The 13,043-nt window shown below is 36.9% G+C and overlaps 4 protein-coding genes and 1 long non-coding RNA gene across 7 annotated transcripts; 3 read left to right on the top strand and 2 right to left on the bottom strand.

Annotated features, from left to right (window-relative positions):
- The first annotated feature begins 325 nt into the window (after positions 1-325).
- Positions 326-1,732, top strand: LOC119073178 (bacillopeptidase F-like). Its single transcript, XM_037178484.1, has one exon. It carries the CDS (start codon positions 326-328, stop codon positions 1,730-1,732), a length of 1,407 nt encoding a protein of 468 aa, XP_037034379.1.
- Positions 1,733-2,118: 386 nt separating this feature from the next.
- LOC119073342 (mediator of RNA polymerase II transcription subunit 12) lies at positions 2,119-3,851 on the bottom strand. Its single transcript, XM_037178736.1, has 6 exons — positions 3,555-3,851; positions 3,187-3,491; positions 3,039-3,129; positions 2,928-2,984; positions 2,414-2,868; positions 2,119-2,348 (listed from the first exon to the last, which is right to left on the bottom strand). Exons 1-6 carry the CDS (start codon positions 3,664-3,666, stop codon positions 2,271-2,273), a joined length of 1,098 nt encoding a protein of 365 aa, XP_037034631.1. The 5' UTR covers positions 3,667-3,851; the 3' UTR covers positions 2,119-2,270.
- A 487-nt stretch (positions 3,852-4,338) lies between these two features.
- On the top strand, positions 4,339-5,866 carry LOC119073341 (N(6)-adenine-specific methyltransferase METTL4). The gene is made up of 5 exons (XM_037178735.1): positions 4,339-4,637; positions 4,700-5,052; positions 5,111-5,285; positions 5,345-5,516; positions 5,670-5,866. The coding sequence occupies exons 1-5, from the start codon at positions 4,386-4,388 to the stop codon at positions 5,819-5,821; spliced, it is 1,104 nt and encodes a 367-aa protein (XP_037034630.1). The 5' UTR covers positions 4,339-4,385; the 3' UTR covers positions 5,822-5,866.
- LOC119073343 (UDP-glucose 4-epimerase-like) lies at positions 5,858-12,421 on the bottom strand. Of its 3 annotated transcripts, none has more exons than XM_037178737.1 (9): positions 12,197-12,421; positions 10,656-10,922; positions 7,110-7,223; positions 6,867-7,046; positions 6,623-6,803; positions 6,472-6,560; positions 6,269-6,405; positions 6,148-6,203; positions 5,858-6,083 (listed from the first exon to the last, which is right to left on the bottom strand). In XM_037178737.1, the coding sequence occupies exons 2-9, from the start codon at positions 10,896-10,898 to the stop codon at positions 6,007-6,009; spliced, it is 1,077 nt and encodes a 358-aa protein (XP_037034632.1). In that variant the 5' UTR covers positions 10,899-10,922; positions 12,197-12,421; the 3' UTR covers positions 5,858-6,006. The 3 variants fall into 3 exon arrangements, with proteins under 3 accessions (XP_037034632.1, XP_037034634.1, XP_037034633.1); XM_037178739.1 differs by lacking the exon at positions 12,197-12,421 and adding an exon at positions 11,673-11,750; XM_037178738.1 differs by lacking the exon at positions 12,197-12,421 and adding an exon at positions 11,443-11,460.
- LOC119073345 lies at positions 8,437-9,180 on the top strand. The gene is made up of 2 exons (XR_005087032.1): positions 8,437-8,840; positions 8,956-9,180. It is a non-coding gene; the product is annotated as an uncharacterized LOC119073345 (long non-coding RNA).
- Positions 12,422-13,043: the final 622 nt, after the last annotated feature.

The raw sequence follows: 13,043 nt of genomic DNA, 5'->3' as shown, positions 1-13,043 counted from the left end.
TCCGCTTATCCATCCATTCGTCAATTTAGTGCTCAGTGCACTGAACTGGGATAGATTAGACAATCTACGCACGACCAAATCAAAACAACTTTTTTCCGTATCTAGTGGATTTTCCCTCGTACTTATTAACAGAAAACTGTGACGTTTTCACCGTTTGCTTACATATCATTGCGATAGCCCAGTTTATTTATATTTTTGAAGTGTTTTTACCTGATTGGAGGTAATTTGTTTTTGGTTTCACATGAATTTGTAAGAGATTGAAAATCTTATATAAAGAGAATATCGAACAGACAGCAATCATATCCTAGACGAGTGTTGTACGGACATGAAGTATCAAATTGCTTTGCTAGTCTTCGGACTTGCTTGCTTGGCAAGCGCTAACTCAATCGCAATAGTTGACGAGGGAATCTGGATTAATCTTGAAGAGTCAGAACTTACCAACGTCAAGATCACCTTCAGAAGAGCTGACACCAATTCCGCATGGGATCGTTTCCACAGCTTGAGACTCACAACCCGCGAAGCTATTTTGGACACTCAACACGCCATCCTGAAGGATCACGCTGATGTCGTTCAAGCTGATATTACCGCTCTTTTGACAAACTTAATTCAATCTGGAAAGAGACACTATCTCGATCAACTCTGGATCACAACAGAGCTCATTGTTCGCGACATTGACCGAGAAACCGTTGAATTATTGAGAGATCACCCAGACGTTGAATCATTGGTCGCTGAAGAATTCATTCCATTGGAACAAGTCGAAGAAGGAGAAAGCTTTGACCTCGGAGACTTCAACAGCACAATTCAAAATCAATGGGGAGTCGTAAACGTACAAGCTCCAGCTGCATGGGCTAGAGGAATCACCGGAACTGGAGTCGTCGTTGGAAGCATTGACACTGGAGCTCGTCACACTCACGTAGCATTATCCCCAACTTATCGTGGAAACAACGCAGGTGAAAACCACAACTATAACTGGCGTGCACCAACTGGCAATGCTGCAATTCCATCTGACACAAACGGACACGGAACTCACTGCATCGGAACACACTCCGGAACTCAAGGTATTGGTGTTGCACCAAACTCTCGCTGGATCGCTTGCCGTGGTTGCGCAACTGCCAGTTGCTCTCGTTTTGATCTTGAATCATGCGGTAACTTTATGGCTTGTCCAACAAACACTGCTGGTGGTGCCGCCCAATGTGCCAGAGCTCCACGTATCGTAAGCAACAGTTGGGGTGGTGCTGGCGGCCAAACCTGGTTCAATCCAGTTCTAACCGCATGGAGAAATGCTGGCATTTCCGGCGTCTTTTCTGCTGGAAACTCTGGTACCGCTTGCAACACCGTTGGATCACCAGGAGATCAACCTCTTGCTTTCAATGTTGGATCCATCACAAGCACAAACACTCTTTCAACTTTCTCCAGTGTTGGCCCAGGACCAAACAATGCTATCAAACCAAATGTCGCTGCTCCCGGAACTAGTGTTGCATCCGCTTCTCATTTGAACGATACCGGATTACGTACATTGTCTGGAACTAGTATGGCCTGTCCTCATGTTGCTGGAGCTGTTGCTTTAGTTTTCCATGCTCGTGGAGGCACTGTCGTTGCCGCACACGAAAGAATTACTAGTACGGCTTTGGCCCATGTATCCGGCGGAAGAACTTGCGTTGGACGACCAGAAGGCACCCGCCCCAACAATCATGTTGGACACGGACGCATCAATGCCAACGGTGCTGCTTAAATATTTGATCTATGATTGTAATTATATTCTAATTTTCGCATCGTGACACGAGTCTTTTTGTCGAAATAAACTGCCACTCGATTTTTTTTACTTTAACCTGAAGCTTATTCTTGACTGTAATCTTCATTCAACTGAATTTGACTTTCATATTTTCGTCACAATTACTTTTGAAAAATCACTCACAACTTCTTCAGGATTATAAAGAGCGTATCTCGAACATAACTAGATATTGGGATTCTTTCCCTTCACCTACGTCTATTACCTTTTTGCACACTCTCTCCATTTACGATTTACACCGCTGTCCAGATCATACTGCTGCTTGAAATTCTCGGAGACATGTTTTAACTACATTCCTCAGTAGACTGAAATAAATTGTTTCTAACGACTTTGTACCTTCACTATAAGTAGCTTTTAATTGTCCATAGAAATTCCTTAAATCGATTCAATTATTCCTTAAGCTATAACCAATCTAGATTGTGCTAACGCTAGGTTGTTAACACCTTCAACTAAAAAATCCGATCAGTCAATCAAACAACGTTCAGTAACGATAATGTTGAACCTGTGGATTCATTCCGCGATTCTGGTATCCTTGTGTAATGCTACCGGGTTTCGGATTCTGTAAAACGAAAGCTTATTGAAATTCAATCACGAAAGGGCTATCTCGGGCATATATTTTTTTACCTGCTGATTGGGTGGCATTGAAGACATTACATTTTGATGAATCGGTGGCATTCCTGGACGCATTGAATAGACAATACTTTCGGATAAATGTCCTTGTTGCGATTGCTGTTGCGGATGATGTTGCTGTTGCGGTGGACCGCGATGAATTTTGTCTAACGTGACTTGTTGATTCATCTGATGCTGCTTATGCTGTTGCGAATTTTGTTGAGATTGTGGCGGATCGAGATTGATGTGGTAAACCTGAGCATTTTGCGTCGGTTTTGTATCGGATTTCATCTGTTGCGATTGACTAGATGGAGGCGGTTGTTGTGGTGAAATTTCAACATGATAGCCTCGATGTGGAATATTCAAATTCGGCGGATACGTTGGGTATATGATTGACGATTGAACACGAGAATCCTGTTGATTATTGCTCGGATAATACATCGTTCCGGTTGGATTCTGATAAGTGGTTTCTATGAAACAAAACGAACATTCGATTAACTAATTCGATGGTTGTAATAAATCCGCTTACTGTTCCATAATACAGCTCGACCACCCTCATTGCCTCTAATTTTACCGTCTTCATGTTCTGCAATCGAAATAAAGTTAGACACTTTACGGCTGAAGGGTAAACTAAACTTACTTGATGTCCCCTTCCAATAGCCTTGACCTTGCGGCGATGGACTGCGACTACGCTTGGGTGGTTGGTTGGCAAGCGGTCCACCTTGCAAATACTGTTTGAAAAATAATTAGATAAATAATTAGTACAGTGATGCTGCTCACAGTCAAACCTTTTGCATAAGTTGTTGGTGAGGAGCTCTGGGCGGTAGAAATATTTGATGAGGTCCTTGTTGCATATTTTGCAATGCAAACATTTCGCTGTCTTTCTGCTGCTGTTGCTTTTTTCGATTTTCGTCCTCGTTCAGGACCTTCTTCAACCTCAGAAACAGTTGCTGTTTCTCATTTTTCAGTTCTTCCAGCTTGGTATTCAGTAATTGTATTTGCTCTCTCGTCTCACCCAATGTCATGGCATCCTGTCGATCTCTGGCCTCCCGTTCTTTTCTCAGTCTCTCCTCTTCAACTTCTGCTTCTTGTTCTGCATTAGCGAAAAACAAAACGGTTAGTTTCCACCATCCACTTTTTGCCAATTGCCTTTTACCTTCTTTCTTCTTTTGGCGTTCACGCATTATATGCTCTTTCAGGGCCTGCCATAGTATTTCCTCACGATCACCCTTCCCCTCTGCTGCATCGCTTCCAGTAGCTGCTGGCATCCTTAGAAATTATACCTTTTCCAGAGAGTACTTGTAGAGAAGACTATAGCAGCTGTCTTGGACTTTTAACCGAAGAGGATGCGAATGTTTTTCCTTGATTAGAGAACAAACGCAGTAATATCTTTATGTACTGTTAAATGAAAGCCATGTATGACGTTCATGAAGTTTGGAGTGTGAACATCGTATGCATTGACTTGACAATCTTTTTTCGTTTACACTAAATGAAACCGTTTAATTCACAATTTAGATGACGCACGAAACTTTGAAAACCATCTCGCAGAAATAATTCTTCACATTACAGCTAAGGAACAAAAATTGTAAATGTCCTGACATGCTGATGTAAAATGTAAAATATTTTCGGTTCCGTAAATGATTTGTGAATGACGAACACTTTAATGGAAGCAGAGCTATTTTTGACAGAATTATTACTCCTAGATTCTTTAGATTAAAACGACAGTTGGCAACGTTGTTACCTTTAAACAATTGGAAAGAATTTTTGTGGATCGAACGATTTTCTTAGTTATATGGATGCATCATTACATTATTCCCTAAATGTTGTGTCTGAATTTGTTATTCTTTCAAGACCTTGATTAGGATGTTGATTACCTGGCCTAATTCATATGAACAGAAAGTTCGGACTAAATTTACGAATCACAAAATAAGAATGGTAGGAATGGTGTCTCTGTTTTTGTTTATATTTTTCTAAAATTGTTAATGAAATGAGTGTTGTTTATTCGGAGAAGGATTGTGTGTTGATAAATCATAAGGAATATATTGATCACATATACCGGACAACCATAGTAAATCAAGGCGATAGTGGCTCGGATTTGAAAACAATATATACTCTCCGAGAGGATGTCTTCAATTTTGCTCCTAAGAACCGAAATGATACCGACGACACTAAAAGGCATAAAATCAATGCTAAAAAGTCCAGCATTTTGATCTCGCAAAACCCAGAACTTCACGAGTTAGTAAGCTTGCACTGAATTTCCGTGCATCAATTTACGGATTTTATTTTGATTTCAATTTACAGAATCAAACAATTGCTGCAAAATCAAAAGAATTCCTAGAAGACTGCAAGAGAAGAAATGTCATATTTAACGAATCCTCACACCACACAACTGATAGTTCACTTTCGGTATTCAAGGAAGTATGTAGTGAAGAAACTGTAAATGTTCCATTGAACGGTAAAAACACTCTAGACAATGCGATTGTTACTAAAATCTCTGGTCAAACCTATCTCATTCCACCGAAATGCAAATTCACAAACACTTGCGTGTCAGCAATAGACAAATTTGCTGATGAATTCTACGATTTCATAGTAATCGATCCGCCGTGGTGGAACAAATACATAAGGCGGGTACGTACGTGGAAACGTGAAGAGGGGTAAGTGTGCGGTCAGTCCATTCTAATAAAATCTCATTGTTGTGTTTACTGGTTTCAGCTATGACATGATGTACAATGACGACATTCTAAAAATTCCATTGGAAGACCTCATACACCCGAATACAATCGTTGCGATTTGGTGCACAAACTCACCAACTCATTCAGAATTTGTCAAGAAAATTGCTTTACCTAAATGGAATTTGAAACTACTGGCCACATACTATTGGGTTAAGGTACGATGGTATTTAATGGCGTTGCTCATATCGATGTTCATGATACGTTTCAAATGCAGATAACCAAATCTGGCGATCCAATTTGTGAGTTCAATGCGCCATTGAAAAAACAGCCCTACGAACAATTATTTCTTGCAACACACATTGAATCGGAGCGGCTGCTAAAGGACGATATCAATTTAATTTTCAGTATATCTAGCGTCGTGCACTCACACAAACCACCCCTACTCGGTAAATTGTTCATTTTTGTAACTAAAACCCTAAATTCTCACCTTACGATCTTCACGGAAAGATTAACGTTCGTGGTCGACTTTATTTTTTCTAAAATATTAATTCATTGCTTGAAGGTCCAGGTGCATGATGATATTCTTCACTTAATTTCAGAAGTTTTCAAAGACTATCTACCAGATCAGCCGAAGTGTTTGGAAATATTTGCTCGATATCTACTGCCCCATTTCAGTTCCATCGGTCGAGAAGTACTTAAACTGCAGAACACAATATTATTCGAAGAGAAAGAGCAAGAGACTGTGCGATGACACGACGATTTTGTTCAAAAGTTAGTTGAATTGGAATTTTCGAATTAAATTTAATTTCGAAATTTTTTGTTTACTTTAATGCCCACAAATTAAGTACAGCAAGTCTATTGAATCCATTCGTTCCATTCGACAAAAAATTACTCAGAGATTCAATATGACTTGTTCATGCCGTTAGTCAAAAACATTCATTTATGATGACCATTCGTAATAATCGTCTTATATCCATCGGGATTCATTTGCTGCCATTTCCAGAAATCCGAACCTGAAATTTAAAAAAGTTACCAATTAAAGCGTGTTCCAGCTGTAAATCGCTGGTGTAGTCTTACACATTTCTTGAATGCTTCTCGTTGCCTTCCAGTTTAATTCCTTTTCAGCCAAAGATCTGGAATGAGAGTACATAAATTAGAGACGTGAACTCTGCTCCTTATAAAGACATTGAGAACTTACGGATCAGCGTACATCTCAGAAATGTCACCTGCCCGTCGGGGTTCCACTTGAAATGGAACCTTAACATTGTTTATTTGTTCGAATGTTGTTATCAGTTCCATTACAGAAACACCTTTCCCTGTGCCCAAATTATACATCTGGAATAAATTCAACAATTCAGAGTCTTCTGAGAAGAATACTTCCTATATCACACAACAGCATACCTTGATGTTTAAGTGTTGCTTTTCCAGTTTGGCTAAAGCAGCAACATGTCCAGTTGCCAAGTCCATAACATGAATGTAATCGCGAATACCTTTTCAAGAGATAATATTCTTAGAGAGTTCCGTAAATGGGCAATATTATCACATCTGTTACCTGTTCCATCAGGTGTATCATAATCATTTCCGAAAATGGTCAACGATGGTTTTTTCCCGGAAGCAACTTGGCTGATAAATGGCATTAAGTTCGTAAACTGTTTTGTTGGATCCTCACCAATTAAACCGGATGGATGCGCACCCACGGGATTGAAATATCTCAATGCGATTATGTTCCATTTCTGTGCAAAAAGAATGTAAAATGTACGGAATGTATTTACTGCAAAATTGAATTCTATGCTCACCTCATTGGAATGGGACACATCTTTCAGCATTTCTTCAATAAAATATTTAGTTTTTCCGTAGACATTAGTCACACGTCGTCCAGTTTCTTTTTCTTCAGTGATTGGTAACGATTCGGGCTCGCCATAAACGGTACAGGAGCTCGAAAATACCAATGTAAAGCAGTCATACTTTTCCATGACCTGACAAAAGATTGTTTTGTGTGATTTTATGTCGTAGTTTACAATGCGATTGTTACAATATACCTCCAACAAGTTGATCATTCCTATCAAATTATTCTTGTAGTACATCATTGGATATTGCATTGATTCCCCAACAGCTTTCATTGCTGCTAGATGGATGACGGAGTCAATTTTGTGCTGAAAAATTAGAAAACAAATTGTAAATCATTCCAATTTTGTTTTCTTTTACAGAGGATCAGTCCTGATGGAGGCCAACCCACATTTTAGATTTGTTGATGAGTAATTTATAAACGAAATTTATAAGATACATTATATGGCAGCTCTTTAGAATTGAAGAGCTACGTCTGCACGCACATAATACAAATAATCGTTATCAGTTCAGACCTTTTCTTTCACATGTCGAATTAGTGACCATTGAAAACAATGAATGGGGTATAATGTACTATACTTTGACTTTCCTCTACCTGTCTCTCCTAATAAAAGCAGCTCAAGTGCTGGCAAAATAAACAAAAGATAAATCTCTCTTAAATCAAACTTGGTCCGATAATAGGACCACATGAATTGATTCATTCAAAATTGCAACTTATCATGATGATTACAGAATTCTGCATAAATTCGTTTTGAATTGAACTACACCCAAAGCTTTATCTTCTTGATGCTCCTATCATCTTCAGTTTACTGTTATCATCAGTGGAGGGTCTATTTCGAATGTTACAGCCGGCTAATTCAAATTATAATGTTGTAGATTACATTGGAGTGAGATTTAACTTTCCTCGCAATAGCTTGAGATATGTAAAGTTTCTTCGTAACAAGCTCATCAAAACTTCCACCTTTTGTCTTTATTAAGATTTGAAAAAAATATTTCAACAAAGTTACATCGACTGATGACTGACTACAACAAAATCAAATAAGTGAATGAATTGGTTATGATATTGACTTCAAAACTTGTGCAGTCCTAATCCTTTCTCAATACTGAATACGGATCTGGTTGCGGAATTTCCTAGTGCTATATGTAGTGTCTCCTGACCGTGCACGAATTTACTGAGAGATAAGATACCACTACATGATTTTCTCATTCTTTTATCAACCGAATATTAAAATAGCTTCTCAATCGGTAAACGATCACAGCCCCATTCAATTTTTTTGTGATTTGTGAGTGACGCACTTCAATTGCGCACCGTGAAAAAGAGTCGAAAGAGATTGATATTGAGCTCTGTGAACATGTTTAAAGGAAACTAGTACTCAAGAAATGTAAGGTATTGACTGGATGTAAAAAAATATTGTGGTCGAATGTCAATAAAAACAGACACCATAATCACAACTAAAGTGGATAACGAGGTGCGACCTCTAGTAAATGGCAACGCTTCCATCTGCAAGCGATTACAATTGATTGAAAAACATTAAAACAAACTAAAAAAAACTGCCTCCGCATAATATGGGGGTATTGCCAGATCAAGTTTTAGCAGCAATGATTGAACAATATCGACACTTTTTTGGCATATAATCACAGCTCACAATTTTTCGTTCCAGTTATCTTTTAGCATTGTTTAGCTTTCGCTAAAATCAATTGCAAAAGACGTTCGATTAAAATTATCTTTCAACTGAATGATAAGGAGCTTCAAGGGGTTTCGAACTAATCTTTTCTATAAATACTGCGGTCTTTAATGGCCACAAATAGTTCTTTCTTTTCGTAGCATTCAAACGGAATTAAACAAGAAAAAAAAATGATTAAGAAAATCACTTTGATTTCGGTGGTAGTACTGTTGTTATCGATGTACACTGCTGTTTATGCAAGTATGTGAATGCGTTTTCCACCGTGATAAAATTGATTTTCCATTTCTATTGTGCGATGTTATAAAATTGATTTTCTGTATTATTGTGAAATAACCCCAGTTTTCAATTGATCCAGATGACTACTGTAACATGGCCGCAGTAGCACCACCCAACAATGCACTACCATCAGCTTGTATGTCACACGCTGCAGGATGTCAATGGTTGAATGGTATTGTCGAGCCAAACGGAAGATGTGTTGAAGCTGGATACATATGTTGTGTCTTCCGTTGTGACGGTGACGAAGATTGTTAATGTGAAATAAATTCATAATTTTTGCAGCCGAATAAATGTCAATTTCAAATTTGTGTTCAGATTATTTAATTAGTTTAGAGAAGTTTAGAGAAGTTTAGAGACGTTCTCTGACTATGGACATGGATTTGTACTGTGTACTCGGAAAGTCGAAATGTATTACTTAAATCTTGAGATACGTAGAATGTGCCTAACAAATTTTTTTATCGTTTTTGAGATATTGATGAGTGTAGACACATCATACGGAAACTCATTCTTCATACCACAGTATTAATCAAAACTTTAAAATATGGTAAAGCGAATGCTAAGTGAAAGTAAAAAAATAAGTTCCATTACTCTTCAACTAGGGTGGACGAAGCAGTCACCGAACATGTACCGGTTGTCGGACACTTATTTCCCTTTCATTGATAAACTTTCTTATGAATGAAAAAATAATAATTTTCCGACTAGTGGTACTGGTGACGCTTATTTGTAGGATCGAGCTACTACATTTTAAGATTTTAGATAATTTGTTACAGCTATCTATATCTGCGGTGGGTGGGATTGAATTGACTCTGATAAGAACATTATGTAACATGTGTATTGTGGATCAGCTAACTCATCTCATTCGAAATATCCTGTGCATAATGTCTAAGGCTTGATTTCCACTTACGAAAAAATCACTCCGTTTTTTCTCCATTTACTCTTTCAACACGGCAGAGTAAAATAAACCTTAAACTTTAATCTGTAGTGCTCTTTAAACAATAGAAAAAAAGCGTGATTTAGGAAAACAGAGGCAAAACGGAGTGTAACCATACTTAACACTTATACTATCTTACATATACAAATATTATCAGTGTAAAAGAGAAAATCGCTTAGTTTAGACAATAGGTAGAGATACAATTTTTGGGGGTCAGTAATTTGAGTATAAGATAATGTAAGTTTTGGGGAAACTACGACAAACTATCTCTTTGGATTCGGTCGTAAGCCTCTTTGCAGTAATTTATTACTGAAGTGATGAGGAACGGAAAAGCTGACTAAACTAAGCAGCAACCAGAGGTCAACACGCGTTTATAACATCCAAGTTATCTTTTACCATTGTTTTTGAGTACTTTTGCTGAATTCTGTTGATTGCAAAGAAACGTTGGACGTGACTATCTTTTGCACCTATTATCTCAAATTTTTGAAGAAGTTTCAAAGATAAATTTGTAAATATTGACTTTTGATTGACTAAAAAACTGATCTGTTTTACAGTGGCGAAAGGTCAAGTTGTCTTCGACAAGGATTTTTTATTCAACTTTTTTAACGTTTCTGTTCGAAAATTTTTTCTCCCTATGATGCTATGTAGTTTTCTTCCATTTTCAGTTGATTGCATAGATGGATATCATGGTTTCATTCACTTAATCACATTTTAAAAAAACCTTCAATTTGCAAAATAAAAACCAATCAGAAAGTAATAATCAAAGAAAACAATATTTTGCGCACAATATCGATATGTATCGTCGATTTCACTTGTAACAATAAACGTGAACAAGACAATTTACTTACCTTAACAAATATCTCGTCGATATCATCTTTGTTCAACAAGTCGCACTTGTAAAATGTGATTGGTTTTAGGGTGATTTTTTCGGCTCGTTTCAATGCCATCGATTGATTGTCAGAGCCAATTACCGAATTTGTAAAATTATCTAGCGCAACCACGTCATAACCAGCTTCCTGTAGCGATACCACACAGTGAGAACCGATGTATCCGGCGCCACCAGTCACTAAAACTGTTCTACCATTCGACATTTTTTGATTGATTCGGTTGTTAGTCTGAAAAATTGAATGGATTGTTCGTGAAAAAGAGTTCGGGACATTTGAACGGCCGGGCTACACCAAAAATATGACTCCAGCGTTCTAAGGTATAGGAAATAACGAAAATGTAGAGAAAACAGGAAATCGTTTCCGATTTACGTCTAAAGATAACAGAGTTGTCCACTATAGATGTCAAGGACTATTTTCTGGAAATGCGTATACGAAACTATGACTCATTCCATCTTTAACGGTTAGATGAGCAACTTATTAAGGATAATAGTTGCTAACGAAATAAATTATCAATTTGTCTGTTTTGAAGGATTCAATCACAAAAGAAAAGATGAGCACGGGGTCAGCAGCACTTCAGAGGAAATATTTCATTGAAAATTTTGTTAAACATCATCGACTTCTTGTTGTTTTTAATTAATGTGAACTCTATTACGTCAGCTATCATCACCATCCACATCAAAAATGTTAACTTTGTGTTTAATGAATTATTTTGTAGAAAAAAAAACATCGGAAGATCTTATAAGTTTACATGGTCATTGCTAAATATTTCCGTGAGCCACAAGTACCTCTTCTGTACCTTTGAATATGTTATCAATCAACAGTATTATTTCATAAATTCGAACTTCGAATCGTGTTGGTTATTCACTATGTTTGCACAATGCAATGAGCTTTTTTATCATATTTGAACTGGAATATGAATTATTTGTAGGTACAGCCGTTTGTCCCATCATTAATGTAACATTAAAAAACCATTTTTACCCGATTAGATCATCAACAATCACAACAAAAATTGCAGTTCAATTCGAAAATCGTAAATGATTTCAATTTACATGACGAACAATAATGCAATTAGAGTTTCTCCATGCATGAACGAACAAACAATTCCAATGTCAAGGTCGACGACTTCTGAATAACAGCCAGAATATTATTAAAGAAGAGAAAATGTACGATATCTTTTAGCAAGACGCAAATGTAAAAAATAAGAACCAGAGAGACTAATTGGTTTAACAAATTAAATGATCTTCGTAGAAACATCATTATGCCATTCAGTACATTGCTCATCTATATCGTGCAATACTGACGTGTAGCGTAGCTGGAAAAATGCGAAATGTATTAATTGTACAACAGAAGTGTAAAACCGGTTATTTGGTTGACTGATAAAATCGTTATGGATTCATTGTGATTACCGGGATCAATGAATTTTAAAAAGGAGAATATTCACAAAGTTGTGTAAAACATGGACACTAAAATATTCCATTGATAATACCATTCAAGCGACTTACAGAAATATTTATTTAAATTTGCACTTTAAATTCACAATTTCGCAGAATCACTAACGGTAACGGTAAAATCGAAAATTATTAATTGATTCTTTTATGTTGATTGTGTGGCATTTGAAGCAAAATCTATATTCAATATTCACTCAACTAACAGACACAAAACGAACACACAGACCTTGCCCGTGCTTAGCTTATATTCAACTAACGTAAAGTCATAGAACCTGCTCACTTAACCATTCAGTTCTTAACAAATGATTCATCAGCTCGGTGTATAATGAAACGAAATTTGTTTTTATGAAAGAGAGTTTATTGTTTATGCGGAATAAATATTCTAACGAAGAGAACATTAATGGTGAGTTCTTTCTGTAGTTACTATAGTATAACTATAGTCTGGGGTAAATGGTTGTTATGGCATTATACTACGGTTATACAGAAATATGCATTAAAAAATGATTAGGTCGGAACTCCATCACCAAGTAATTGTATAGGTTCTCGCCGCCCTATACAAATTTTCAAATAATTTTCTTATTTTTTTCATAATTAAGAGCGCTCACTCCTTGGTAAATTTCTAGCCTACATTTGTGCGCAAATCTGTGTGTTTTTTGACGATTTCTCTGAATCAAAATCTTTTTTTGAAAAAGTTAAACCATTAAGGCATGCAAAAATGTGTAAAGAAAAAAATTGTTTGTGGTTGATAACGTTGATAACTTATCTTACTTCGAGAAACTATTGCAAAATATGTAAATTACACATTTTGCGAAGGGTAAAGTTATGACTCACAAACTAATTTTTCCTTTAAAAGTAACACATTTTTGGATGCTATAATGTTTTTAAATTTTTAAATTTAGGC

The sequence above is a fragment of the Bradysia coprophila genome, unplaced genomic scaffold (genome assembly GCF_014529535.1).
Source record: "Bradysia coprophila strain Holo2 unplaced genomic scaffold, BU_Bcop_v1 contig_138, whole genome shotgun sequence".
Taxonomy (NCBI): Eukaryota; Metazoa; Arthropoda; class Insecta; order Diptera; family Sciaridae; genus Bradysia; species Bradysia coprophila.
The sequence above is the reverse complement of the archived record's forward strand: the minus strand, read 5'-3'. Positions and strand labels throughout refer to the sequence as shown.

Coding starts and splice junctions, on each gene's coding strand:
- LOC119073178 (XM_037178484.1), top strand. CDS start 326: ATGAAGTATCAAATTGCTTTGCTAGTCTTCGGACTTGCTTGCTTGGCA.
- LOC119073342 (XM_037178736.1), bottom strand. CDS start 3,666: ATGCCAGCAGCTACTGGAAGCGATGCAGCAGAGGGGAAGGGTGATCGT. Junction 2,985..3,038: donor CTATTGGAAGGGGACATCAA/GTAAGTTTAGTT, acceptor TTTCGATTGCAG/AACATGAAGACGGTAAAATT. Junction 2,349..2,413: donor CAATGCCACCCAATCAGCAG/GTAAAAAAATAT, acceptor TTCGTTTTACAG/AATCCGAAACCCGGTAGCAT.
- LOC119073341 (XM_037178735.1), top strand. CDS start 4,386: ATGAGTGTTGTTTATTCGGAGAAGGATTGTGTGTTGATAAATCATAAG. Junction 4,638..4,699: donor ACCCAGAACTTCACGAGTTA/GTAAGCTTGCAC, acceptor TTCAATTTACAG/AATCAAACAATTGCTGCAAA. Junction 5,286..5,344: donor CCACATACTATTGGGTTAAG/GTACGATGGTAT, acceptor TTTCAAATGCAG/ATAACCAAATCTGGCGATCC.
- LOC119073343 (XM_037178737.1), bottom strand. CDS start 10,898: ATGTCGAATGGTAGAACAGTTTTAGTGACTGGTGGCGCCGGATACATC. Junction 7,224..10,655: donor TCGACGAGATATTTGTTAAG/GTAAGTAAATTG, acceptor CTAATTTTTCAG/CACAAAATTGACTCCGTCAT. Junction 6,084..6,147: donor GAGAAGCATTCAAGAAATGT/GTAAGACTACAC, acceptor TTTAAATTTCAG/GTTCGGATTTCTGGAAATGG.